This window comes from Lemur catta, chromosome 15 (genome assembly GCF_020740605.2).
Source record: "Lemur catta isolate mLemCat1 chromosome 15, mLemCat1.pri, whole genome shotgun sequence".
NCBI classification, from domain to species: Eukaryota; Metazoa; Chordata; class Mammalia; order Primates; family Lemuridae; genus Lemur; species Lemur catta.
The window spans coordinates 52,552,777-52,579,025 of NC_059142.1; the positions used below are offsets into that span (position 1 = coordinate 52,552,777).

Genomic DNA, 26,249 nt, shown 5'->3' on the forward strand with positions numbered 1-26,249 from the left:
GGCCCTGTCCCCTCTGCAAGTTCCATGCCCTCTGCCTCTCTGGAACCTGCCTCGAAGCCCTGGAGCTTCCAAGGGTGTGAGATAGAGACTTTGGGGACTTTCCTCCTGGGCGGGCACTTGGAGTCCAGGCAGGTTGAAGCACTGAGCCTCCGGGAGCTGACCTGGCAAACCCCACCAGCACCCCCATGTCACACCCATCACAGACATCACTAATGGAACATGGAGCTCTTCTCTACTAAGCCTTGCTCAGGCCTCTAGAGCAGAGCTATCCATTCAGCATATAAGGCCACCCCCATATGTCTTTTATTTAATTTTTAAACTTTTGTATTGTACCCTCTGATGACCCATATGTCATTTTAAATTTAAAAAAACTTTAACCACATTGAAAGTAAAAGCAAAAGAAACAGGTTAAGTTAATTTTAACAGCTTTTTTATTGGGCCCAATATAAAACATTACCTTTTTTTTGTGTGTGTGTACCAAGTCTTTGAGATGTGACATGTATTTTAGTACTTACAGCACATTTCCATTCAGACCAGCCAGGTCCAGCGCTCAGTGTGGGACAGTGCGGCTCTGGATCCCCAGCGCTACAGTCCAGGCTGCCTGGAGACAGGGCGCAAGTTTACCCCTGCTCATGCCTGTTTCCACCCCAGGAGATGGCTCTGTTCTCCTTAACTTCTTTCCAGGCTCAGGCCCTGTTTCTGACATTGGAGTGAAGAATAAACAGAAACAGGCGTGGGCATAGTGGTGGCTCATGCCTATAGTGAGGTAGGAGGATTGCTTGAGCCCAGGAGTTTGAGGCCAGCCTAAGCAACAAACATAGCAAGATCTCATCTCTACAAAAAATTAAAAAATTAGCTGGGCCTCATGGTATGCACCTGTAGTCCCAGCTACTTAGGAGATTGAGACAGGAGGATCATCGCTTGAGCTCAGGAGTTTGAGGTGGCAGTGAGTTGTGATCAAACCACTGCACTCCAGCCTGGGTGCAAGATCCATCTCTTAAAAAAAAAATAAAAGACCCTATCTCGAAAAAGGAAAAAAGTCAAATAAAATAAACTGAAGACCCTGGGAGGGAGAATCATATTCTATTTTTTTTTTTTTTTTTTTTGAGACAGAGTCTCGCTCTGTTGCCCGGGCTAGAGTGAGTGCCGTGGCGTCAGCCTAGCTCACAGCAACCTCAAACTCCTGGGCTTAAGCGATTCTACTGCCTCAGCCTCCTGAGTAGCTGGGACTACAGGCATGCGCCACCATGCCCGGCTAATTTTTTTTTGTATATTTTTAGTTGGCCAGATAATTTGTTTCTATTTTTAGTAGAGACGGGGGTCTTACTCTTGCTCAGGCTGGTCTCGAACTCCTGAGCTCAAACGATCCACCCGCCTGGGCCTTCCAGAGTGCTAGGATTACAGACGTGAGCCACCGCGCCCGGCCTGTTTGTTTGTTTTTGAGACAGAGTTTCTGTTGCCCAGGCTAGAGTGCCATGGCATCAGCCTAGCTCTCAGCAACCTCAGACTCCTGGGCTCAAGCAATCCTTCTGCCTCAGCCTCCCCAAGTAGCTGGGACTACAGGCATGTGCCACCATGCCCGGCTAATTTTTTTCTGTATGTATTTTCAGCTATCCAGCTGATTTCTTTCTATTTTTAGTAGAGACGGGGTCTTGCTCTTGCTCAGGCTGGTCTCGAATTCCTGGTCTCAAGCGATCCTCCTGCCTCGGCCTCCCAGAGTGCTAGGATAACAGGCGTGAGCTACTGCACCCGGCTGAGAATCATATTCTTGATGCAGAGGTGGTCCCAGCCATGAGCACTGGGACCACCCTATTGAGACAGCACAGAGAAGTGATTCATAGTTCAGGCTTTGGAGTTGTACACATCACAGTTGAAATCCCAGCTCTTCTGTTTCCTAGCTCTGTCACCGTGGTAGATTTATGGTACCTCTCTTGAGCCACAGTTTCCTTATCTATAAAATAGAGACCACAATATTACCAGCATCTTCCAGTCATTGTGAAGATTCACAGTTAACACACAGTGCTTGCACAGTACCTGGCACATAGTAAGAGCACTAGACACCATGTTAATAGAAACAAGGTAGGAACCTTCCCTTTATGTGCAGAGCAATGCATGGTCTCCTTTGGGGGGAACTAGGAGCATTTTTAGAGGGTCAGAGCTGGCTCAGGAGCCTACTAACTCCTACCCCCTTCTCTTGCAGAGCCACCCCTAAGTGACGACCTACAGCCTTCCTCAGCTGTGTCTAGCCCCACCCAGCCGGCTCCCGTCTTGTACATGCCATCTGCTGCCGGAGACTCGGTGCCTGTGAGCCCCTCCAGCCCGCATGCCCCCGACCTCAGCGCTGTACGTGCCTGTCCTGGGGAGTGGGTGGGCACCATCCCTGCCCTGGAGCCAGTACCTCCCGGGTGTTGCGTCTCATGCCTCCCAGGCCCTCTCGGCAGTATTTGTGCTTGGGCCAAGGGGTACTATCTTCATGTTCTTCTCTGTCAGGGCCCAGGCCCAGGGACGAGGCGGGGGTAGTCCCCAGAACCTGTGTTGAGCAGCCTAGGTAGGGCTGGTTGAAGGGACAAAGCCTTATGTCACTCCCCCCACCTCCAGTTCCCTTGTCAGGTTCTGGGGTCCCTGGGTAGTTGTTGCTGCCCATTGAAAGTGGAGCTGAGCTCCTTGCTGAAGACTGTCCCTCTAGCTGGGGCCGGAGGATGGGGCATGTGGCCTGCCTGCGTTATGCCTACCGGCCCCTCCCTCCTCTCTGCAGCTCCTCTGTAGAAATAGCAGTCTGGGCAGCCCATCTAACCTCTGCGGCTCCCCACCGGGCTCCATGAGGAAGCCCTTGAACCTGGAGGGCATTGTTTTTCCCGGGGAGTCTGGCCTGGCCCCTGGCAGCTATAAGAAGGCTCCTGGGTTTGAGAGGGAAGACCAAGTAGGAGCCGAGTACCTGAAAAACTTCAAATGCCAGGTAAAGGGTGAAAGGGGCAATGGAAGATACTTAAAGCCCAGTGACGTTAGCCTCCTACGTGGGGCAAGGGAAGCTTGGAGGAGTGTCCTGGTCCAGCTGTGGGGAGGATGGTTGGGAGTTAGGATTCCCCTGTCCTCAGCCTCTTCAGGACTCAGCAGAGTAATGTCACCCCATTTTACAGGCTGGAAGGCTAAAGGGGCTGAGCAGCTTCTGGTGTGGCAGAGCTAGTTGCTTGAGAGGCAGGGACTCCACTTTGCTGGAATGGCAGGGCCTGGGGGAGCAGGACAAGAGGGGTCCCTAACTGGGCTTGGGGAGAAACCTTCTGGGCCTGTGTAAGGCTTAGAGTCACCTGGGAGGAGAGAAGCAGCTCCCTGCTTAGGGTGGGGGGGGCTGCTTGTGAAGGGAGCTTGCATGGCAAGTGACAGGTGTCTGCCACCACCACCTGCCCCCTGGTACCTGCAGCCTCAGTGAGTCATGGCAGAGTCAGGTGGAATGCTGGACGGGGCCGCCCTCCATGGTGCCACATTCATCCCCTGCTCCCTGGCTTTTCTTTCTCAGGCCAAATTAAAACCCCACTCACTAGAGCCCAGAAGTCAAGAGCAGCCTCTGCTTCAGCCCAAACAGGTACAGAGCACCCAGCCCCTTTCTTCCCCTCCGGCTCCTGTTGTGGCAGCACTAGCCCGGAACCCCAGGGGGCCTCACGGAGTGGGAGACACCACTTCTCCCATAGGCTGAGGGCAGGACTAAGGTGGGCCCCCGCCACAAATCCAGAGTGATGAGGGGTCAGGCCTGGAGCCCCTCACCTCCTAGCCTCACTCATTAGTCAGTAAAAAAAAAAAAAATCTGTGGAGCATCTGCCCTGTGCCAGGCCCTGTACTTACTTTACCCTTCCCTGCTGCAGGGCCTGAGGGCGAGGGAGCCAGGCAGCCTCCAAGCCACGTCTGTCCAGCAGCAGCCTCAGTGGGCTGTGGGGCAGCTGGACCAGAGCTGGGTTGTGCCATTTCCCCTGCCCCACCCAGCCCCGTCTCCAGCCTCTGGCCATGGCCTCCGTACACTGGCATCCCATTGCCTCTCCTTCCCCTGTCTCGTTGCAGGACGTGCTGGGCATCCTCCCCACGGGCAGCCCCCTGACCTCAAGCATCTCTTCTAGCATCACCTCCAGCCTGGCAGCTACTCCCCCTAGCCCCGTGGGCACCAGCAGCATCCCTGGCATGAATGCAAACGCTCTGCCCTTCTACCCCACCAGCGACACGGTAGAGTCCGTCATAGGTAACTAGGCCATTGCTGTTAGCAAGGCCAGGACTGGGTCTGGACTCAGAGACACCCCAGTTTCTGACGTGAGACTCCAGTCAGCATACCAGTCACCTTAGACTTCTGTCTTGAGGGAAATCAGAGTGTGGGCACTGTGGGCCCTTTGAGCTAGACAGGAAATGAGCCCAAAGTGTAGGGCCCAAACCGGCCCTTATAGTTCTTATGTGCAAATTAGAGTCTCACCCCAAGGCATGTCATGGAGTCCCCATTCATTCTCTCACTAGCTATCTCTATGGCTGTCCCAAGTCAGTGCCCCTTTCTCTCGGTGCTCATTGGGTGCCCACTTTGTGCCAGGTCCTATGGCAGGCACTGGGAAGACAGATGACGACACACTGTTCTTGCCCTCTAGGAGGAAAACTGTTTCCCCCCTCCCAGTCTAGTTCAGTAGGGGGCAGTGGACATTTGCCCACCTACTATGCACTAGCCACTGAGGGCCCAGAGATGCCCACCCCCGTGAGCACAGGGCCAAGACACAGGAGCTGTAACATCAGGAGGCAGGACCTCTTTCAGGGCAGGGACCCTGAATTGGGACTTGAATTCCCTGGGGCTATCAAGGCTTCAGAAAGGAGAGACATTGGCCTTCACTGGCTGACAGCATCGGGGCGTCAGTGTTGGCAGCGGCAGCAGCTCGGGCAAAGGTGTGGAGGCTCGAGAGAGCACGGGGTCAGCATGGCCTGAGGTTGAAGATGTGGCAGGGGCAGGAGTTGAGTGGGTGAATGTCAGGAGGGGCTCAGAGCCTGGGGGGTGTGGGCCCTCAGAAAGCCAGGGGCCCACATCCAATCTCTCTGTCCCTAGAATCTGCTTTGGATGACCTGGACCTGAACGAGTTTGGGGTGGCCGCCCTGGAGAAGACTTTCGATAATAGCACAGTGCCCCACCCAGGCAGCATCACAATTGGTACAAGGCAGTGGTTGGGCAGGGCAGCCTGGGAGGGCTTCCTGGGGCCCTGCCTTGCCCAGGTCTCCTGCTCGATGTGCCCCGCGTGGCTTGCCCCGCCCTCACGCAGCGCGGGCCTCTCTTGCAGGCGGCAGCTTGCTGCAGAGCTCTGCACCCGTGAACATCCCTGGCTCCCTGGGCAGCTCTGCCTCCTTCCACTCAGCATCCCCGTCCCCTCCTGTCAGCCTCTCCTCGCATTTCCTGCAGCAGCCCCAGGGCCACCTGAGCCAGTCAGAAAACACATTTTTGGGGACTTCAGCCTCACATGGATCCTTAGGTAAGTGGGGACGCGACTCACTGAGGAAACCTGGGGAATTGGGCCTTTGAGAAGGTGCCTGTGGGCGCTCTGTCCGCGGCACATCAGCCAGCTGAGAGGGTAGAGCAGAGCTTTGGGCGAGGAGGCAGAGTCAGGTCCTTGCCTGTGTGACCCTGGACAACGGTTTAGCCTCTCTGCCTTAGTTTCCTCTGCTATGACGTGGGTGTAGTAGCGCAGCCACCTCATAAGGTGGTTGTGAGGATTAAATGAAATACTGTGGGTGAAGCGAGACCAGTGCAGTGAGAGCAGCGGTCTCGGCTGCCAGGGCTGAGGCCCGGTCATGTTGCCGAGTGGTTCAGTTTCGCCCAGTCCCCCAGGGCTCTAAGAGGCTGGCTCACGCCAACCAGGCCCACGGGAGACTAAGGGGAAGTTGGAACAGGCTCACCCTGGGCTCAGGGTGCCTGTCCTGGCAGGCAGGGGCTCTGGAAGACCCAGAGCTAGCCTACAAGGCTGTTTGCCCAACACAGAATTAGAGCGGTGTGGACTGGGGGTTCCAGAGCCGTGATGTGGAGGCTCAAGGGCTCTGCCACCACAGGCAGGGTACTCTCTCCGCACGTGAGGCAGGCGGGAACGCCCCCCCGAGGGGAGGACATGCAGCCCTTGTCCCTGCTGCTCTCATGTCCGGCTCCCCCACTGGGAGCTGTTCACAGGGAGCGGGAGCACCTCCCCAAGGGTGCTGGGCCTTCCAGTCGGTCAGAGGCACTGGGAGCTCCCTGGTCTCGTTCCGGAGAGCAGGGCAGCACGCTGATTTCTTAGTACCTTCTCCATTTTGAGGAGGCTGTTCTTTGTTTGGTGTTGATTCTGTCAGCTTCAGCTGCTTAGTGTCACATTTTTCTGACTTGCCCCGTATTCTGGAGGCATCTCGATTTAGCTCTACTTGCTGGCCACACATTCGTTCCTCCACCACGCGGTTACTGAGCACAGTTGTGTAGACACTAGTGTGAGCTCAACAGGCGCGGGAGGCAGAGGTGCAGGGCCATTGGAATCCTACTTAGAATGACAGGGGACCTAAGCTGGGTGGGGCAGTCAAGAGGGCCTTCTCTGAGGAAGCGGCTCCGTTCCCAGAGAATGAATGGTACCTGCAGGCAGAGGAGAGATGGGTGGGCCAGGGGAGCCTGCTGCTGGGCCAGTCTCGTGGTACGGTGATCCTGAGGTCCCTCCTCTGGGACAGGGCAGTGGGCCCATAGTGCACAGTGTAGGGTCTCCACACAGGGCCACACCCTGCATCTGTTGGTGCATTTGTGTTGCTCAGAGGACAGAATGTCTTAAATCTGGTAATCTGGTTCTGGAACATTCTGGCTGGATTAATGGGAAAGGAAACAAGCAGTCACTAAAAGAGTACATGTGGGCAGAATGAGGCCAGAGGTGGACATGGGGCCCTCTCAAGAGGACAGGGGCTGCCCTGGGGCCAGGAGCAGGGGGGCGTGGTGTTAGTGAACACCTGGTTGGGGTGGGAGGAGGGCGGGTGAAGGGGTGCGCAGGCAGCTTGGCTCACTGGGAGAGCAGCCCTGGAGTCAGACCCCCTGCCTGTGTCGTGGCTCCGCCACTTACTGTCTGTGTCATTCTTGGTCACACATTTTATCCCAGTGTCCTCATCTGTACAACAAGGGGGATGGACCCAAGGCTCCCTGAGCCCTCACAGCTCCAGCTCTGCCTTCGTGTGAGGCTCCAGCCTGTGTCTTCCCTCCTTTATTTCTCCCGGGTCTCACGTCAGGCTGCGAGCAAGCTGAGGGCCTTCAGACTGGCCCACGCAGTGCTTCCTGCGCCCCGAACCACCTGTGAGGCGGTGAGGGAGCCTCATTTTACAGATGAGGATGCTGAGACTCAGAAGTGAAGTGGCAGCTGATAAGTAGCAGGTGGCCCTGAAGCTTAGGTCTGACTCAGTACCTGGCACTTTCACAGGCTGCATTCCAGTCCCTGCAAGAGCTCTGGCCTGACAGAGCTGGAGCCTGCACCCCCGCCCGGTGTAGAGCCAGCCCCTGGGAGCCTCCCAGGCAGGGCTGGCCAGGGCCTGGCCCGGGCCCACAGCCCTCCAGAGCTGATGTTCCTCCCCTCCCTGAGGCAGGTTTGAACGGGATGAACAGCAGCATCTGGGAACATTTTGCCTCTGGAAGCTTCTCCCCGGGCACTTCCCCTGCCTTCTTGTCAGGGCCAGGGGCTGCTGAGCTGGCCCGGCTTCGGCAAGAGCTGGATGAAGCCAACGGCACCATCAAGCAGTGGGAGGAGTCCTGGAAGCAGGCCAAGCAGGTACTGGGCCCCGTGCCCACCGACATTCCCTGGTGGCATCTAGCCCAAGAGCATCCATATAGAGTGGGCTTGGGAGTAGCGGAGAGCAGGGGCCCAAAGAACAGAACAGAAACGCAGTTTCATACATTCTCTGCCCCCATGGGAGGACTGGCCTTGCCAGTCAGGACCCTGGGGTGGCTGGTGGCCCGGGTTAGAACTCCCTCCATGAGCTGCTTGTGTATTCTAGTCCTGGACCACCTGCCTCTCCCCGGAAGCCCCGAATCTCCAGAGTTCTAGGTTCTGAGATGAGCCCTCTGTCCAGCTGCAGCCTGGCAGCCCCTGGGGAAGCTGACCAGGACACAAACTCTGCCTGAGCCCCTGCTATGCTAGGCCCAGCCCCCTTCCCTGCCCACAGAGGGAGGGTCTCCTGCAGGTCCTGACACCTCTCTCCCCTGTAGGCAGCGTCCGCCTCCTCCCTGCGCCCCTTCCCAGACAGCAGTCCCAGCTTCCCAGCACACCCTGCAGCCAGAATGGTCCACACACAGGCCTCCATCGACGCTCCCTGGGGAAACGGGGGGCAGGGGTGGAGAGCCATCGTGATGAGGCACTGTGTGTTGTGCCCACAGGCTTGTGATGCCTGGAAGAAGGAGGCGGAAGAGGCTGGTGAGCGGGCCAGTGCGGCTGGCGCCGAGTGCGAGCTAGCCCGGGAGCAGCGGGACGCGCTGGAGGCGCAGGTGAAGAAGCTCCAGGAGGAGCTGGAGCGGCTGCACTCAGGGCCTGACCCCCAGGCCCTGCCCGGCTTCCCCAACCTGGAGGCGCTCTCGCTGTCCACCCTCTACTCCCTGCAGAAGCAGCTGCGGGCCCACCTGGAGCAAGTGGACAAGGTCAGCCCAGGAGGTCAGGGAGCACCGGGTGGGGGTAGCCTCAGCACTGGGGACACTCAGGACGTGGGGCTGCTGGGAGGGGGCGGGGGAGAGTGTGCGCTCAGGGGAGTGGGAACGCCGGGACTGCAGGGCCATCAGTGTCCACCCCCAGCTCTTCTGAGGGCGGTGCGGACCTGAGCGGCATACTTCTGTGAGCTCCCCTCGTGCCGGCAGTTCTTCCGGGGCATGGCTCAGCAGAAGGAGTCCTTTCTCCATTAGGCATCGAGCAGCCGGGCCCCCAGATGTGGCCGTGTCCCCTTGGGCATGTCACAGTCCTCTCTAGGCCTCACTTTTCTCATTGGGAGCACCTGGGGGCACCCCAAGGTTGAGAGAAGAGGCAGAAGCCTCCGTGAGCAGAAACACGCTCAGGGATGGGAGCTGCGCGGCGGGTGGCTCCATGCCCCGCGCTGCGCTGACAGCAGCCTGCACTCTCACCCTGCTCTCTCACTTGCCAGTGGGGGCCTGGGAGCACACTGTTGAGCTTGGTGCCTCAGTTTCCTCATGCGGGGGCTGAAGTAAGAGTCAAGCCTTGTTCAGCTCGGGGCCAGGCCAGTCGCAGAGACCACGCCAGTGACCGCGATGCCACTTTCCTGCAGGCTGTGTTCCACATGCAGTCGGTAAAATGCCTTAAGTGTCAGGAGCAGAACCGGGCAGTGCTGCCGTGCCAACACGCCGTGCTGTGCGAGCTCTGTGCCGAGGGCAGCGAGTGCCCCGTCTGCCAGCCCGGCCGGGCCCACGCCCTCCAGTCGTGACCCTGCAAGCCTGGCCCAGGCTGGCCCAGATCTTCTCACCTAGGACTTTTTAAAGTATATATATATATATATATATGTATGTATGTATGTATATGTATATGATTATGTATATGTATACGTATATGTATACATTTCTGTATGTGTGCAGGTATGCGTGGGTGGTGTGAACAGTGTCTGTGTGTATATCTGTACATAGATATAGACACACACTTTAAAACAGATTTACCAAGCACTTTTTAAAAGAAAAAACTATTTTGCAGTCCTCCCCTGCCCACTCCCAGCCCTTTCCACAGCAGAGACAAAATCCCCTCTTCTCCCTCGGGCCTTTTGGCAGATAATCTGTTTCTGTCTTTTTTAATGTAGGAACTAACTATTTTTAACTTCTTCCTGGGGCCTGAGCAGGGAAGGGTGGGAAGCTGGAAGGGACTGAAGGGAGAGGCGAGACCTTCCCGGCAGGCCCTGCTCTCCCTGCCTCCCCAGGGCATGGGGTGTGGAGGGCTTGGGGCCTCTGGGCAGATTCGGTCCCCAGCTGTGAGGGTCTCAGCCAGCCTAGCTTCTAGTTTTACCAAATGTGTATTTAGTCCTGGGGACAATGGCAGGGGCTGGCAGGCCTAAGCTGCAGGGTCAGCCCCACTCCTGACACCTAGGCCCGTGAAGCTCCTCGAGGGGCAAGGCCCAGGAGCTCTGCCCCTCAGGTTCCCGAGGCCTAGGGTCCACCCTTAGTCCTCTTCCCCAAACTCCCCAGAATAGCCTCCCTTGCCCCAGGGCCACCCACCGGGCTGGCACCACCACCCCCTCAGTAACCCCCCCTCCCCCGGCCTGGCTGTCCTCAGCTATCCCCGCCCCCTGCCCTCTCTGGCACGGCTTGGCCCACCGTGCTGTCCGCCCCTTCCCTCTGGCAGCTAGCAGGGCAATTGGTGGGGAGGAGTGCGGACTGAGGACCAAGGGGGCCCAGGCCCTGCCCTCCTTACCAGGAGGGGCTCCGTATGCATTCCTTGGTGCTCTCTGAGTGCAGCTGATGTCCTGCCCTGTTCTGGGCAGACACCTGTGTGCATGTGTGTGTGTGCCTGTCCGATGTATATTGTGTCTTAGCTTCCATTTTAAAAATTGTTCTGTACAGAGAGAGAGATGCAGCAGGGGCGGGAGGGCAGAGCGGGCAGAGGGAAGCAAGCCCACTCCCAGCACTGGGTGTCTGGGATGGGAGCAAGAGGGCTGCAGAGAGGGTCTGGCCCTGGTCCAGGCCCCCCCTTGGGCTCAGCACGAAAGGGCTTTCAATGAATTAAGTGAAAACTTTTTCCTTTTTTACAAAAATGCAAAAATCAACAAAGCTCCAAACCTATTGGAAATAAAATATGAACTTGCAGTGGTAACTTGCTTACATGGGAGTGGGGAGAGTGGGCCCCAAATGAGCGCCTCTGGGCCATGACGTGGCAGGAGCTCAGAGCTGTGGGAACAGGCAAGGCAGCCGGAGAGCCATGGAGGCCCCCAGACTATGGAGAGCTCCCTGACGCAGGCCTGCTGGGGTCAATGAGACAGGGACACAGAGACCTCCTGGGCCCTAGAACTCCGCGGTGTGCGGGGCTCTATTGTCACCTGTGCCTGCTTGACTTGGTGTTTTCCAAAAGGCAGTAGGGCCCCTCATTGTTTCTCAGAGGAAGACAGTGCCTTCCCCTCAGGAAGATTTGGTGGGGCCCGGAGGAAGTGTCCTCCCCTCCACCCTGCTTACTTCACCTGCCCCTGCCCCTGTGGGATGAGGGGCCCAGGTTTTAAAAGCCACACGCTACCTCCCCTGCTCTTACCCTGCTGGGTCCTCTCCGTATGGCCTCAGGTTCAGAGCGGCAAAGGGCCTTGGAGATCACTTTATCCAATGTGGAGAGACCAACCAGGCCTCGGGCTCCAACTCCCAGTGCGTAAGTGCCACCTCCCCCGAGGCAGGACAGAGACACCTCTCTAGTCCTGTAGTGTGGCCCTCCAGTCTCACCTGCACCTCTGGGAGGCCTTGCTCACGGTGCTTGCCTTGTAGGAACAGGCTTCCGTCCCAGGCGGTGACCACAGACAGGGATGTGCCTGGTACAGTGACTTGTTCAAAGCCCATTGCCCTTGCCCCTGCTTCTGCCTCAGTTACCCCACACCACCTCCCTGCTTTGGAGCATGGGGGATGAGAGGGGGCCAGGCCCTAAGGAGGGAGGTGGTTACATGGCCTGACGAGCTTTCTGGGCTCCACTGTAGGCTGAAAAAATATTTCCTAAGAGGGCAAAGCATTGGGTTTATTTATTTATTTTTGCTAAGGTTTCTAGGTGGCAGGTGCTGTCCTGGGGAGGAGGCGTTCTCAGTAGACGCAGCTACTGAGACAGCCAAACTGTCCTTTCTGCTTCCGTCCCTCTATGCCAGCCCTGCCGCCTGCCAGCTCTCACTGCCTCAGAGCCAGAAGGTTCTCGGCCTGGGTACTGGCAGCCCCTGGGGAGAGGACCCAGCTCCCTCTAGTAATGGACACCACCCCACCTCCCCCAGGGCAGCTGGAGCCTCATATTTAGCAGGGTCCCCTCTCCCTTCCCCAGGAGGCTCTGTGCCCGCAGTCCCGGGCCCAGCGAGCCTCCCTGGTCCCCCTGCTAGTGGCTGGGACAGGCAGGCTGGGAGACAGATGGCCAGAGGCTCTGCCCACCAGAGCAGCTTTCCAAGAGGCGAGCCAGAGCTGCTCCCTCCCGTGCTGGGATGTGGCAGAGAATGCTGTGGCTGGGGTGGGGGGTGCGGAGTAGAGACATGGCTAATGTGCCCCTCATGGGGGCCCTGCTCTGGCAGAAGGACCAGAGGGGTCTGCGCGAACGCTGACACTGACGAGTGCTAGGCCAGGCTGGAGGGCTGTGCTGTGGTGGGGAAGCCCAGACCTTACAGGAAAGCCCTGACTGGTCCCTGCTGGGGGCGGGGCACCCAGCCCTACCCGCAACCTGCAGCAACCTGCACTGCTACCGCCCTGGCCGCGGGGCATGCTGGGAGGCCTGCTTGGCTCGCTGGCGCCTCAGCCTCACAAAGACTTGGGCCTCCCGATCACCCTTCCGGCTCTCCAGTAGCTGCAGGATTGGCTCCCCTGTGGAGAGAGGGGTTAGGTGGTCAGACCTGGGGAGAGGCAGTGCCTGGTGCGAGGGATGGCGGGTGGGGGGACACAGCACTGCCCCATCCCATCAACCTGGAAGGAAGCCGGTGACCAACCCACACCAGCAAGCTCACAAGACAGGGCCTGACAGCCAGGGCCGCAGGCCTGACCTCGCTGCTGCCGGACCTGACCCAGCTGTAGTGCCAGAGCCTGAGACAGGCCTGAGGCTGTGACTGTTACCTTTTTATGTGAGAACCCGAAGCTAGCTAATTAACCCTTTGTGCCTCAGTTCTCTCACCTGTAAAACACTAGTAACACCTGCCTCACTGGTTGTAAGAATTGAAAGAGCGTGTGTAAAGTGCTTAGGGCTGGCCTGTGGTAAGTGCACAGGCACATGAACTACTGTCATCAAGCTGGGGGACACTGCAGGCATGTGCCCCCTGCTCAGAGAGAGCCAGGCCCCTCTCCCCGAGTAAACTCCTTGGTGACCTTCCTCCGAGAGAGCCACATTACACTTGGCCTAGCTTAGATTTCCCTGGTCTCAATTAGACCAAGAGATGTGCCATGGCTCATTCCACTGGCCTCCATCTCTGGAGAGGCACTTCTCTGACCCTGGCGTCACTTCTCTGGGGCCCCCGTGCTGCGCTGGGCTCAGGCCTACCGTTGGGTGCAGGGTAGGTGAGGGGCAGGCGGGTCTGAGGCACTTCGCCAGGCTCCTCGGAGCCGGTCAGCCCGGGCAGGTCACACAGCGGGAGGAAGGCCTCCCCTTCCAGGTCATCCGCTCCCAGTGTGTCGTGGTCCAGCACGGTAAGCAAGAGGCACGCCCCGGCCTTCCGGCAGGGCTCAGCAGACACCAGGCTGGCAGGGAGAGAGCCGGGCTCAGCCGCCTGCCCCGAGCACCGCCATCCCCCACCCCGGATGCAGGGTCCAGCCCTTGTTGATAGGCCGAGGCTGGGAGAAAAACACCACCAACTGTGAAGTTAGTTTTGCAAAGTCAGCTCTCTCAGCCATGTGATATGATGGGTGACGCTTTAAACCAAGGGTCTTATGTCTCTGGGCCTACCTGTCTCAAGGAACAGAGAACTTCAAGGACAAGACCCTTCCCTGGAAGCCTCTGAGTTCAACATGTGGGAGCCCACCCCTTGCTCCAGGGGAAGCAAGTCTTGTCCCAGGTGCCCCCTCCCTTGGGCTCAAATGTGGTCATCTCAAGGGAGCCCATTAGCCCCAGCCTGGAGGAGCAGACCTGGGGGAGCCCAGGCTGGGAGAAGAGGGGGGACCCACTCACAATTCAAAGGTCTCATCAAACAGTGGGTGAAGGTCCTTCTTGTGTTTCTGGGTCTCCCGGGCGGCCAGCTCAGGGAACTCATGCCTGGGCTCCAAGGTCAGCTGGACAAAGGGGTCGCTGGAGCCTGGTCCAGGGAAGGGGGGGGGTGATGGCTGAGGGTCTCCCAGTCACCCTGCACTCACCCCAGCAGCTGTTCCCCGTTCAGCATCACCAGCGCCTCCTGGTAACCAGGAGAAATGCACCCAGAGCTCCTGCCAAGTGAGCACAGCCCCCCAGGGACACAGGGACAGGGGATGGGGGGTGGCGAGGGGGGGCACGGGGACGTGGAGACATGGAGAGTGGCCAATGGGCAGCCTCCACTCACCATTGGAGTCCAGGGGCAGCAGGCTGGAGGCGCTGAGCAGCTCCACACGCAGCTTCTGCTCGGAGGCGCGGTAGGAGGCCTTGACTGTCACAGCCCCCAGCTCCTCAGAGGCGGTTTCTGCCTGCGGGAGGGGAAAAACACGGGCAGGGTCAGCTGGGGCAGGGCGGGGCCCACGGCCCGCGGGGAGAGGAGCCTCACCTGCTGCTGAATGCGGCTGCAGAAGTACTTTCGGATGAGCTCCCGGCTGGAGGCTGCCTGCAGCTCCAGGTCCCTCTGCAGAACCTAGGAATGGGCACCCCCGAGAAACCCCCTGAACTGTCGTACCCAACCAGAGCCCCGTCCTGCCCCCGGGAGCTCACAGCCAAGGGGCGAGATGTCAGTTTGAAACGAAACGGAAAGCCCTGGGGTGATGGGACCACGGGCAGGGGTGCACCCTGAGGAATGCCCAGGTGAACAGCAGGACAGAGGCACAGACAGGGCTGGCCTCACAGGCATGTGCCTGTGCTTAGAGGGACCGCACGCCTGATTTAAATTTAATGCTCTGTTGTCACCATCTTAAAATTGGTAATAATTTCTGAATAAGGGGCCCACCTTTTCATTTTGCACTGGGCCCCATAAATTACATAGCTGGCCCTGGGCACAGGTGAGCACAGAAAGGCTGGCCCCCCTACCCTCCGACCTGGAAGCTTCCCAAAGCCCCCTACCTGGAAGGTGGCTGTGTGCAGAGCCTCGGGCAGCAGGCCACAGCCCTCGGCATGGAAGCAAATCTCCAGGTTCTGCGGGGAGACATCAGAGGTGACCCCAGGCTCTCTCCCAACAGGGCTACTATCGCCAGGCCTGGCATTATTACCTGCAGGGCAATCTTCAGCCTGCTTGAGGCCAGGGGTGAGCTGCGTTGGGAGGCAGCCGCCTCCGCCAGCTCCGTGAGCGTGTGGGTCCAGAGCAGGGTCAGAAGACTGGGGTGAGGCCCAGAGGGATGCCAGACACGGGACAGGGCATGAGGAAGAGGAAGTGAAGATGCTCTTGACAAAGGAGAGGCCTTGGGGACCCGGGCCCATGCCACCCTCCACCTCCACCTGCCCCCCAGGTGAGGCTAGGGAGGAGAGCTGGTCTAAGGGAAGGAGGCTGAGCTGGAGCAGGCGGGGTCAGTCCTAGCCACTGTGTCTCTCAGCCTCTGGGAAGACTCTCCTTGGCAGGATTATGGAACCCAACAAGCAGGGCCGGGGCAAGGGCAGGGGCAGATGGGGAGGCGGCCGGGCCCCTGTGAAGAACCATGATTCAAGCACGGAGCAGCCACAGCACAGATGGAGCACCCAGCGTGGACAAGCACCCACGCTGCCTTGCAGGGGGAGCAAAAGCGACCACACAGCCCTGATAAGGACCTGGAGTAACGGAGACTGACACTCGTCAGAGTCGAGTCTGGCAGTTAAGTACAAAAAAAGTACTTGTCATTAAGAATGGGGAAGCCTAATTAATTTATTTTTGCAACACAGTTAAGTGCCCCTTATGCATCAGGGACTGTTCTAAAGGCTTTTGAGACAGCACTGAGCAAAGCTCCCATCTCAGTGGAGATTTAATTCTAGTTCATGTGGGGGGAAAAAAACTGAAGAAATGGCATAATAGCAAAATGTGGCCTAAGAAATACAGACTGTGGACTCCTGGGGGCCCCGGCTGTACCGATGGGGCACAGCAGGACTCCAGGAGGGCAGGAGCATGTGGAGGGGTCTGTTTGTTGTCATCGTCATCGTCACTATGGCCAACAGTTTTTGACCACTTCCTTTGTACCGACACTGTTCTCAGCACCTCACGTGACCCATTTAATCCTCAGTGGAGGCCAGAGCCCAGGTGCCGGACCCCACTCCCTGCTGCCAGGTGTCCTGGGTCCCTGTTTTAAGACACCCCAAGTAGAAGTTCTCCCTGCATTGTGAGCAAGGAATACCAGTTGCCTGTAACAGCAGGAGAGCAGAGAAGCATCAGGGAGGCCCTGAAGACAGTGGGGCCTAGGGAGGAAAGGGTAGGCGGGTTTTGACTCAGCCTAAGGAAGAACTCAATGCTCAGAGCTGGGCAGCGTGCAACAGGCAGGCTTGTGAGGTCGTGAGATTCCTGTCCCTGGGAGCAACCATTTGAGCAGAGGCCGGTTATACCCCCTAAGGGAGGTCACCAAAGGGATTCATCCTCTGTCCCCCAGAGTGGATGCTGAGGGGAAGGAGGGCCGGGTGGGAGAAGGGTGGAGGTGGCAGGGACACCCAGGGCAGGGGGCTGCTGCAAACCTGCTGAAGTTCTCCTGCACCAAGTTGGTGTTCATGTAGCAGAGCTTCACTTCCAGAAACTTCATCAAGGGCAGAATGGCCTGGGGAGGGGGGCAGGAACACATCTGGCTCTGGCCCGTTTCTGTCCCACTCCAGTTCCCTTGCCCTGACCCCCAGGGAGGAAACAGGGCAGGAGATTTTGCGTGCTCGGTTTGTAACGTATGCAGGACCCAGCCCTACCCCCTTCTCTGCCTCCCTCTCCCCATTCCTGGGTCTGCTCCAGCCACAACGGCCTCCTCTACAGCCCTCGAGGCCGCCAGCATGGTCCTGTCTCAGGGCCTTTGCCCATGCTGTTCCCTCTGCCTGGAATACTCTTTGCCTGGAAAGCCTCATGGCTCCTTCCCGTGCTTCCTGTGGGACTTGACTCAGCTGTCACCCTCTGAGTAAGGCCTTCCCTGGCCACTTTCTAAAAATACAACACTGTGACACTTCCCACTCCCTTCTCTGTTGTATTTTTCTCTTCAGCACTTATTACCGCACACGCTGTATGTGTGCGTGTGCGCACACGCACAGGCATGTGTGCGTGTATTTATAGTTAGAGCCACAACTGTCGCTTACTCATTTCGCTCTTCTTAACCCCCACAACTAGAACGTAAGCTCTAGGAAAGCAGAAATTATCCTCATGTTGTTCGCTGATCTATCCCCAATTCGTAAATCAATGCCTGGGACAAAATGTGTGCTTAATGAATAGTTGATCAATTAATGAATAACCTTTTCCCAGACAGTCAAAGGTGTGCATCATGACATATGCCCTTACAGGTGAGGACCCGGGGTAGCTGGCTCATATAAACAGGACAGCAAAGCTGTGGGCAGAGAAGGATGCACGCCCAGGTCTGTTGGCTGCAAAGCCTAAGCCTGCCCCCACCGCAGCCCCCACGTCGACTGCAGTGCTGGGGGAGCCTGTGGAATGACCCAGCCCAAACCCTTAAGCATCCAAGGAGGAAACCAAGGCCCAGGGAGAGCTTATCTCTGATACCCCAAGGCCTTCAGCCCGCTCACCCACCCCGAGCCCCTTCCCAACACCAGACCCACAGAGCCAGCAGGGCAGTGGAGGTCAGTGAGCAGGAGGGTCACTCACGTCCTCAGGCGAGACAGACTCCCTGACGCCTATGAGTTTCTGGATGTGCTTGGCGATGCCCACCTCCAGCTGGGGAACACAAAATGGTAGAAGGAGGGAGGCCAGGGCATGAGTGGGGGCTCAGAAGAGTTTGTGTGGGGCCTGAGTTTAGGTGCAGGAAGGGGTGGGGGCTGGACAGCAGCCCACGTCCTGCTGGGGCCAGGCTTCAGGCTGAGGACGGGGTGGGATGGGGTTGCGATGAGGTTGGACAAGGTACCTGCTCGGCCAGTGTGCGGACACCAGTGCGGATCTCATGGCCCAGCCCGGCCAGCGCACCCTGCAGCTGGGCATGCAGTGTGTTCCGCAGCTGCTCCTGCTCCAACACGGCCCCTACACGCTGCTCCAGGGCCTCCCATGCCAGCTGGGTGGGCAGCTTGCCGATCACCAGCCGCAGCTGCTCCATGTCATTCACCACCACGCACAGCTGGGGGCAGGCATGGGCACAGAACTTCCTGAACTGTGCCAGGACTGGCACTCCCACCTGGCAAGACCCCCAGCCCCAGCTCTGGCCCTTACCATGTTGGCTGCCTGGCCCTGGTCCTTCTGGCCCACAGAGAGCTCACGGGCCCGGGCCTTTATGAGGCTGCAGTACACCAGGGCCAGCCGACAGGTGTCCTGGGGTGGGGTGGGGCAGAGGGAATTGATCCAGGGAAGGACGGATGGGGGCATGGGAATCTCGGTGACTTGGGGGATTTAGGAAACAGGCTTTGGGAGGCTGCTGGTGTGATAACGTGGAGGAAATGCTGGGTGGTAGTGGGGCTGTCCTAGGAAGGGGGGAAGGACACGTGGAAGACGCTGCACCTCCACGAATTTGACAGTGATCATGAAGGCCTCCTCTGGGTCCGGCCAGTCCAGCTGCCGGGCGGTGTGGCTGATCTGGGCGAAGCAGGTGGACAGATCCACAGCCGACGTGCTGTGCTTGGTCAGTTCACCCAGGGGCACCAGCTGGAGGAAGGGAGAAGTGCTTAGCAAGGAGGGCTCGGGGCACTGCCAAATCCACCCTCCTCCCTCCTTCCTTAAGCATTCACAGAGCAGCTGCCATTGCCAAGCACAGAACTGGGCATGGGCTACCCAAGGGGACGAGCGAGGCTGGCCCAGATCCCTCAGGCTGCAGGACCATCTGCAAAGTGAAGCCACAGTTAACCACAATCATATCAGGAGGCAGCGTTTTTACACACAACTGGCCTCAGGAGCACCCGGAAGGGATGTTCCAAGCGGGTCTCCCACTTTTGCCACGGCTGCCCTCGAGGCCGGGGTGAGCCCAAGCCTGGGCCCTGCCCCCACCTGGTCCATCTGCACCGCGCGCTGCACGCGCGCCAGGGCCACGCTGTACGTCTTCTGCAGCCAGGAAGGGACGGCTGGCTGGAACCAGTGGTGGAAACCATCCAGGGCCAGGACTCCGTCCCTGGGGAGAGCCAGGGATCAGCCTCAGGAAAGGCCGGGCCCACCCACAGGTCCCAGGCCCTAGTGGACCCTCCTCTCCCCTGTGCCCTGCAGCCCGCCCGCAACCGGCCTGCTGGCCACCTCTCCGAGGGCACGTGCAGCTGGCAGAGTTCCTTGAGGCTGATGTAGAGCTGGAACAGACTCTCGCCCATCTCTGGGGACACCGGGCTGCCGACTGCTGCCGTGTGGTCCTTCACCCGCTTGGCCACCTGCAAAGGAAAGGCGAGGTGGGCAAGGTACGCGGAGCCCGGCAGAGGGTACGGCCTGGAGACGGCGGAGGGACTCACCAGCCACTGCAGCTCCAGGAAAGCTGTGGAGAAGAGGTCGACCTTCAGGGCACTGGAGGAGAGGCAGCGGGCGTCACCCAGATGCACATGCCAGGGTCCCTCAGTCATGGTTCTGAGCCGCGGCCCCCACCACCCCCTGCCCCTCTGTCTGCTCACTTGTGGAAGATCTTGTTCCACGTGTGCTGGCACTGCTGCAGGTCGCCAATGATGTCCTGCACTAGGCTCAGCAAGGCCTTGCCCGCCTCCAGCATGCCCTGGTAGGGACAGAGGTGGGCTGAGCAGGGCTGCGAGGGGCAGGCACCCGCACCCCCACCCAGCCCAACCCCTCACCTGCACCATGGGCTGATGGTGCTGCTGCTTCAGGTGGAACCATTCAACAGTGCCAATCTGCCGGTGAGGAGGCAGTGAGGACGGGGTTGGTAGGCCCAGGCACATGCCACTCCCCCACCCCGTTCCCAGCCTGGGTACTGTACCCGCAGGGCCTCGGTCACCAGCTGGGACAGTGGGGCACTGTCCGGGCACAGTTCTCCAAAGGCCTTCATCTTGCACATCTGTACCAGGACCCTGTGAGGCGGAAGGGCCGTGTCCACAGTGCCAGCCACCGCATACCCACCACTGCAGCGGCCCTGGCTGCTCCCTCGTCCCTGACACCACCGAGGAGGAGGAGGGGAGCCACTGACCTGAGGAGAGACTGCAGCCGGGCCGGGGAGTCGGAGACGGAGAGGGGGAAGACGGAGCGGAACCTCCGGATGAGGGAGAGGCCGTAGGCCAGCAGGGAGCTGAAGGAGGCGGCCAGCTCCTCCCGCTGCAGAGCCAGGAGCTATGTTAGGGGGCCTGGCAGCCCTTCCCCTCCCTGGGCCCTGCCTGCCAGCACCCCTCGTCCCACCGCAAGCCCACCTGCTCTGCCTTGAGCCGGCCCTGGATCCACTGGTACTCGATGCTGGTGATGGGGTGCAGGAGGCAGCCACTGGGGAACTCCAGGCTCTGGTAGAGGCGGCTGTAGGCCAGCCATTGCCTGTGTGGATACGGGGCCTCAGCCGTGGGGACGGTGCCCACCCCAGAGCCTCCTGGGGAGACCCCCTAGCAGCACAGGCTGGAAGCTAGCAGCCCACAGGAGTTCGCTTGTTTCCACAGATGCTTTTCAAATCGCCTGTCTCTTAAATTGGGATATTTATCATTTTAAAATGTCAGGATTTCTTGGTTTTTGTGAAAACTCAGGTCTAGGGACTTGAGCCTTTGTGCACATATGGCAAACAGCAGCTGGAACTTCCCTCCATAGGTCTCTGGTGACTTCACACATGAGGTCCCAGTGGGAGGGCAGACGATTTGGGAGAAGAGCAACCCAGGGACAGCCCCAGGTCCCTACTGGACACAGTGGCCACCTGCGTTACATGCTTGGGCCCTGCCGGCAAGCCAGGTCCCTGACCGCCTGGTGCTTGCTCCGGCCTCCAGCCTCACACCATCCCACCCGGCTCCAGAAGACTCGCCTGCCCAGGGGCCCAGAAGCTCACACGCTGCCCCGGCCCAGAACTGTCTTCCGCAGCCTCCTCCCGCCTCCCACAAGGCAGCGTTCTCCTCTTGTTCCTCCCCGGCCAGCACGTCGGCTGGGCCCCTCTGTCTGCTCTTCTCACATGCACTGAATGTCTGTGGCTCCGTGTGTCCTTCCTGGCATTCCCAGACTCTGACAAGGCGCTGGGGCGTGCCAGGCCATCAACACAGATTTGTTAATGTCAGCACATGGATTTTCTGGCTCGAAGGCTCAGGCACTGGGAAATGGGGCTGGCCTGGGGCAGGGGTGGCAAACTCAAAGCCCAGAGGACTCCAGAGATGTGAGGGACTGAAGTGGGCCCAGTGGCAACTGTGATGGACAGAGGTGGACATGCTGTTCTGCTCTGGCCAACCGCACACAGCCCAGCAAAATGATAGCCCTAGCTGGAGATCTGGATCTCCAGGTTTTTCAAAGTTGGTAACTGATTCAAAACCTAAAACACACAGTTTGGGCCAAAGAGAACTCTCCCAAGGAGTAGACCTTGGGCTGCCGGCTTGTAGGAGGGCAGTGGGGGGAAGGAGCTGGCGTCTGCGTGGGGCTGTGCACTCACGCCATGGACTGGTGGAAGTCGGACAGGTCCTTCTGCGTGGCATGGAGAAAGAGGATGGTGGCAGCCTGGGGACTCAGCAATCCGTCCCAGGAGGTGCTGCCCGCCTGAGACAGGTGGACGAGTGTCAGGACCTGGCTGGCGGCCCTGGCCACACCCAGCCCTGGGAGGGCAGTACCTGGTGCCGTGTGACCTCGTGAGACACAAGCTGCTGCAGAAGGTGGAGGTGCACAGTGTAGCTGGGCTGGGAGCGGCTGGCCGTGGTGGCTCTCTGCAATGGGGCCTCTGTGAGCAGACAGGACCCCACGCCGGGTGCAGCTGCCCTCCCCATCCCAGCTGGGCCACTGAGGGGGCGGCACACAGCCGCTGGCCCAGGCCCCACACCTACCCGCTTGTGAATGAGCTGGAACTGGAGGTGGCACTGGCCACGGTCCGGGTAGGTCTCGGTGCAGGGCTCCAGGGGGTACCACCGGTCCTCCCGGCAGCGCAGGTCCTGCGCGACCACAAGCATCAGGGCCTCGCGCAGTCAGGGGGAAGGGAGGCGAGGGGAGCAGGCCCCAGGTTCTGCTTGATGTGGACCTGGAGCCCCTCCCCAGACCCCTCCCCACCTCGGCCTCTCCTGGGCCCCTCTCCCCACCTCACCTGCAGCCTCAGAACCACGTTCCCCAGAAAGTCGTCCTGGCCTTTGTCCTTCCGGGCCTCCTTAAAGATCCTATGCCAGGCAGGGTGTGTGAGGGAGACAGCCAACCAGGCTCGAGTGTGCCCCCACCTGCAGCCACCTGTGGCCCAGCGTCTAGTGTGCATGTGGGTGGTGCAGGAGTCCCCACTCCTTCCCTGTGAGCCCCAAGGCACCCACCTGCGAAGCCCGTGCAAATCTGTGAGCTCCCCCAGCTTCTGTCGGACAGACTCCACCGTGTCTAGGTCCCTGGCAGGGCAGAGGTTTGAGAGGGAGGCAGAGAGGGTGTCTGTGACCCCTTCCAGGAGGGAGTGCTGCCACCCTCACTCCCAGACCCCTTGTCTTCCTGTCCCTAGGGGTAGGCCATGTCACTTACCACATGTCCAGATGAAAGCTTGCATTGGTGATGTCCTCAAACTCCCTGGTAGGGAGAAAAGGGTAAGGTTTAAGGCCTTAGAGGGGTAGGACCCCCAGCCAGACTGGGCCACAAGTGACCTCAGCCCAGAGCCTGTTCCCCAAAACTGCCATCCCCAATATCAGCAGCTGTGGAATCTTGGCCAGTCCCTACCATACCCCTCCTCCCCTCCCACCCACACTGCTGCCTCCTTAAGGTAAGGCTTCAGGCACCCCCAGATTTACTCAGAGCCTTCCTGCCCGCCCTCCAAACATGTGGCACTGATGTCACTGGTCTGTCTTGTCTGACCTACGCTGTCTTAAGGGTGGGCTCTTCCTCCAGTCTTTGCCCAGGGCCAAGCCCTGCGTTGAGCCAGGACGACCTGCTGATCTCTCGACCTGGGGAGACCCTACCTGATCTCTCGACCTGGGGAGACCCTACCACCACAGGATCCCCAGACAGCGTGGGGGCTGGGGCAGGGCCACATACAGGATAAAGGTCTCGTCCCAGACGGGGTTGAGTGTCTGGTTGATGACTTGGGTGCGGTGGGTCTGCTCCTCGGGGATGGTGTGCCTCACCACGGCCTTCTGCTGACGCCGGGCCCCGGGGCTGTCCCCAGGCATGCCGACCCCTTGCTCAATGCCTAGCAGGCAGTAGGGGTCACTGAACCCTGGGGAGGAGTGGGGAGGATGAGGCAGCCAGGGAGCCTGCTGGGCTCCCTGGGACAGCCCCTCATACCCTGCCCCTGGGGGCTGAGCCCAGGCCCCCCGTGCAGGACCAGCAGCACTGGCGGTGAGCCCTGGGGCCGTACAGGAGTGTGCCCTCCTGCAAGCAGGAAGCAGCCCCTGGGCACTCCACCCATACTCACCACTGACGTCCTTGCCCAGGATGCCCTTGGCCTGTTTCACCGTTGCCTTCAGACAGAATATTGGCTTCTGGAGGGACGACGGAGGGGCATCCTGAGTCCCAGAGTGGGCTGGGCTTCCCAGGCCCCTCCCGGCCCAGGGTTACCTGGAGCTCCCTGACCCGCTGCAGCGTCCGCTGGTGCTCCTCGGGCTCCACGTGGAAGGCCTGTGGGGAGGCAGCCCGCAGGGCAGGAGTGTGGGGGGACCGGGGACACAGGGTGGGGGCCAGGCCAGGAAGGGGGGGCTCCTGAGTCCCGGCTGCAGGAAGGGGTGGCTGGGGCTGGGCTCACCTCCTGCAGGTACCGCAGCAGCTCAGAGGCCTCGATCACATGGTTGGGCTCTGGCTGCCCCAGGCGGTGCAGGACAGTGTAGAGAGCTTCCTCGTAGAGCAGGGTCCGCTGGGACACACAGGGGTCACCTCAGGAGCTCCATCCCTGGCACCCATACCACACACCCAGAGCAGGGCCAGGCACCACATGTGCAGTGGAGGCGGCTGGGACCCAGAAGTCCCTCCCCACCCCAGTTGCTGCCATCAGCCTTGGCCAGTAGCTGCAGAAGGGTGTTCACGAGGATGCACCCCCCACCCAACTCCGACTCTTACCTCCTCGGGGGAGAGTTGGTGGGATGGAGGCTCGATCTGCGGAGCAAGGCGGAAAGACAAGGTGGTGTCTCCGGAGGCCAGGCCCAGGCCGAGGGCAGCGGGGCCCAGCACCCGGCCTCCAGCCCCACGACGCCCCACACCTGTTCCCACAGCAGGCCTCCTGGGGGGCCAGCCCCCGGGCTGCCTTCCTCATCCCCGGGCCTGCCGTGGCTGAGGTCCATGGGTGCCCGGCTAGCCCAGCAGCGCGCCCTCCACACCCGCGCCCCCACCTCCCTTCCTTCCCCAGAGGAAACAGCACTGCTTATCGGCGCCCGGCGGCTGCTCCCCACCCAGCGGCGGCGGAAGTGAGGCCCAGCCGAGGTGAGGGGGATGTGAGCAGGCCCGAGGCTGCTCTGCTGGTCCCCAAGCAGCCCACCCCACAGCAGGGACACCCCCTGCCAAATGGAGCCAGTGCCTCTGGACCCGGAGGAGCAGGGGACAGGGCCGGCCCACCAGGGGGAAGGCTCCAGAGAGTCTCAGCCCCAGGACCTGAGGCCCACGGTGGCCCAGAAGGCTCTGCCCAGGGGCTGGGGTGGGCAGGGGAAAGCCCCTAGTTCTCTGTCCCAGCCTTCCAGAGGTGGGGGCACCGTGGAGCTCCCAGGCTGCTCTCCTGCGACCACTGAGGTCACTCCTACCTCCTTCTGGGGCAGAGGATCCTGCAGGTCTCTGACCCTGCGGCGCCTTATCTTGATGGCCTGGCGCAAGAGGGGAGGGCGCCGCTGCGACTGGGAGAAGAGTGTCGCCATGGTGGCCCGCTCTGCCCTTCCCCTCGCTGGCTGTCCGCTGCTCTGGCGCACTGGGTGAGGACAGCGAAGCCACAGGATTATGCAAAGAGCCCGGGGCTGCCACTCTCTCTGCCAGGGGAGGGCGGAGGGAGGGCAGTGGGGAGGATGGAAGGGTCAGGGTTTCACCAGCAAGGGGGGCGGGGGGTGCGACTCCCAGGCCCCCCAGGCACCTTCCTCCAGCTGGAATCCTTGCAGGACCCTCCCCGGGCTGGAGCCGAAGGTGGACCTGGTGGGCGGGCCCAGCCCCGCCCCACCCTCCTACAGGGACCCTGGGAGGGTCCAGCACTCCCGGCAGGGGGCAGCAGGGCCAGGAAGGCGGCCCTGCCCCATCCGTGTGCTGCACTCAGGCAGGCTGGGTCCCAAAGGAAGCTGACCTGGGCCCGTGGGAGTCTCGCTTAACTTCCCTGAATTGGTGGGGGTGGGGTGGGGCAGGGCTCAGGGTGGGGGCTCCTGAGAGGCGTCCCAGCTGCAGCCAACTTCTCAGCTTGCCCCACCCCACAGGTGACATTCCCCAGAGGTGACGGGGCCTAGCTGGGCCTGGCACCCCGCCCCCACCGTGACAGTCAGGCGGTGCTCCCTTCAAATGCCCTTGCAGGCAGTCAAACCACAAAGCTCCTGGGCGGGGCGGGCCAGAGGCAGGGGCAGGAGAGGACCTGCTGCCTAGTCTCTCCCAAGAGGATGGACTTGGTTCACAGGGGACAGCACTGGGCTTTCCCAGAGCTCTGTGACCTGCTGACCCTGTGCCTGGGCTGGGAGGGTGGCAGGAGGCCACACACTGCAGTGGCCGGGCTGGCAGAGTGGTCCAGGCCAGGCTTCCAAGGTGTGTCTCTGTCACTAGTCTTGACACACTCCAGAGGCCTAAGGCCTCCTCCCTCAGGAGCCTGGGCCAGGGCTGCGATTCTCCCGGCAGCCGGCAGGGGACAGGCTAGGAAGCACGACAGCCTGGATACGGGTGTCCCACACCCTCCCCCCAAGCCCCAGGGGCTCCTCAGCAGGTGCAGTGCAGCTGAGCAACTGCCACACGATGGAGACCCCAGGCGGAGCTGTCCCAGGACCAAATAGGCCTTGAGAACAAGGAACTCTGCCAGATGGGAATAGTCCCCAGGAGCCTCCCAGGGGCCCTCTGCAGCCAGACAGCTGTCCTTCCTCAGTCACCTTCGTCACCACACACAGAGCCAGAAAGGGTCATTACTTCATTTTTACTATTTCACATTTTTAGCAAACAAATCAAGGTGCAAACAGGGTTTATTTCACATTAATATATTAACTAGATTTTTTTTTTTTTTGTCAAATAAATAAGGAATTCTCTTTAAATAACCATCTCCTCACTTCATGGCCAGTCCAGGAACAAACGAGCAAATTTTAGCGCATCCAAGGGGCACAAAGCTTAAAGGGAGGACAGGCTGAGGGGCCGGCGGCAGGGTCAGGGCCCTTGTT

At 59.9% G+C, this 26,249-nt stretch overlaps 2 protein-coding genes across 5 annotated transcripts in view; one reads left to right on the top strand and one right to left on the bottom strand.

Annotated features, from left to right (window-relative positions):
* UNK (unk zinc finger) overlaps window positions 1–10,783 on the top strand; it is a 35,190-nt gene extending 24,407 nt beyond the window's left edge. For both annotated transcript variants that reach the window (XM_045569944.1, XM_045569945.1), the window contains exons 8-16: window positions 2,201–2,343; window positions 2,756–2,956; window positions 3,515–3,580; window positions 4,051–4,225; window positions 5,063–5,164; window positions 5,292–5,480; window positions 7,585–7,766; window positions 8,372–8,629; window positions 9,265–10,783. In XM_045569944.1, the coding sequence (XP_045425900.1) occupies window positions 2,201–2,343; window positions 2,756–2,956; window positions 3,515–3,580; window positions 4,051–4,225; window positions 5,063–5,164; window positions 5,292–5,480; window positions 7,585–7,766; window positions 8,372–8,629; window positions 9,265–9,420 (1,472 nt within the window). In that variant the 3' untranslated portion in view covers window positions 9,421–10,783. The remainder of the gene's footprint in view (window positions 1–2,200; window positions 2,344–2,755; window positions 2,957–3,514; window positions 3,581–4,050; window positions 4,226–5,062; window positions 5,165–5,291; window positions 5,481–7,584; window positions 7,767–8,371; window positions 8,630–9,264) is intronic.
* A 1,389-nt stretch (window positions 10,784–12,172) lies between these two features.
* Window positions 12,173–25,205, bottom strand: UNC13D (unc-13 homolog D). 3 transcript variants are annotated; one of them, XM_045569942.1, is made up of 33 exons: window positions 25,187–25,205; window positions 24,663–24,823; window positions 23,989–24,024; window positions 23,678–23,785; window positions 23,494–23,553; window positions 23,351–23,417; window positions 22,972–23,152; window positions 22,465–22,509; window positions 22,269–22,337; window positions 22,055–22,124; window positions 21,801–21,905; window positions 21,591–21,683; window positions 21,416–21,519; window positions 20,214–20,331; window positions 19,997–20,121; window positions 19,790–19,880; window positions 19,647–19,703; window positions 19,473–19,570; window positions 19,317–19,368; window positions 19,111–19,238; window positions 18,871–18,991; window positions 18,388–18,531; window positions 18,103–18,201; window positions 17,804–18,010; window positions 17,548–17,616; window positions 16,431–16,510; window positions 15,011–15,116; window positions 14,865–14,936; window positions 14,359–14,442; window positions 14,161–14,281; window positions 13,797–13,920; window positions 13,173–13,369; window positions 12,173–12,505 (listed from the first exon to the last, which is right to left on the bottom strand). In XM_045569942.1, the coding sequence occupies exons 2-33, from the start codon at window positions 24,771–24,773 to the stop codon at window positions 12,384–12,386; spliced, it is 3,264 nt and encodes a 1,087-aa protein (XP_045425898.1). In that variant the 5' UTR covers window positions 24,774–24,823; window positions 25,187–25,205; the 3' UTR covers window positions 12,173–12,383. The 3 variants fall into 3 exon arrangements, with proteins under 3 accessions (XP_045425898.1, XP_045425897.1, XP_045425899.1); XM_045569941.1 differs by lacking the exon at window positions 25,187–25,205 and adding an exon at window positions 24,983–25,179; XM_045569943.1 differs by lacking the exons at window positions 24,663–24,823; window positions 25,187–25,205 and adding an exon at window positions 24,129–24,247.
* Between the last annotated feature and the right edge of the window lie 1,044 nt (window positions 25,206–26,249).

Bases quoted from the DNA above. Each gene is read 5' to 3' on its own strand.
- UNC13D (XM_045569942.1), bottom strand. From the start codon at position 24,773: ATGGCGACACTCTTCTCCCAGTCGCAGCGGCGCCCTCCCCTCTTGCGC. The intron at 17,617-17,803 runs GTACCTTGTCCA...TGTGTTCCCCAG, and splicing joins TCCGCACACTGGCCGAGCAG to CTGGAGGTGGGCATCGCCAA. The intron at 14,443-14,864 runs GTAGGGGGCTTT...GCCCATTCCTAG, and splicing joins TGCACACAGCCACCTTCCAG to GTTCTGCAGAGGGACCTGGA.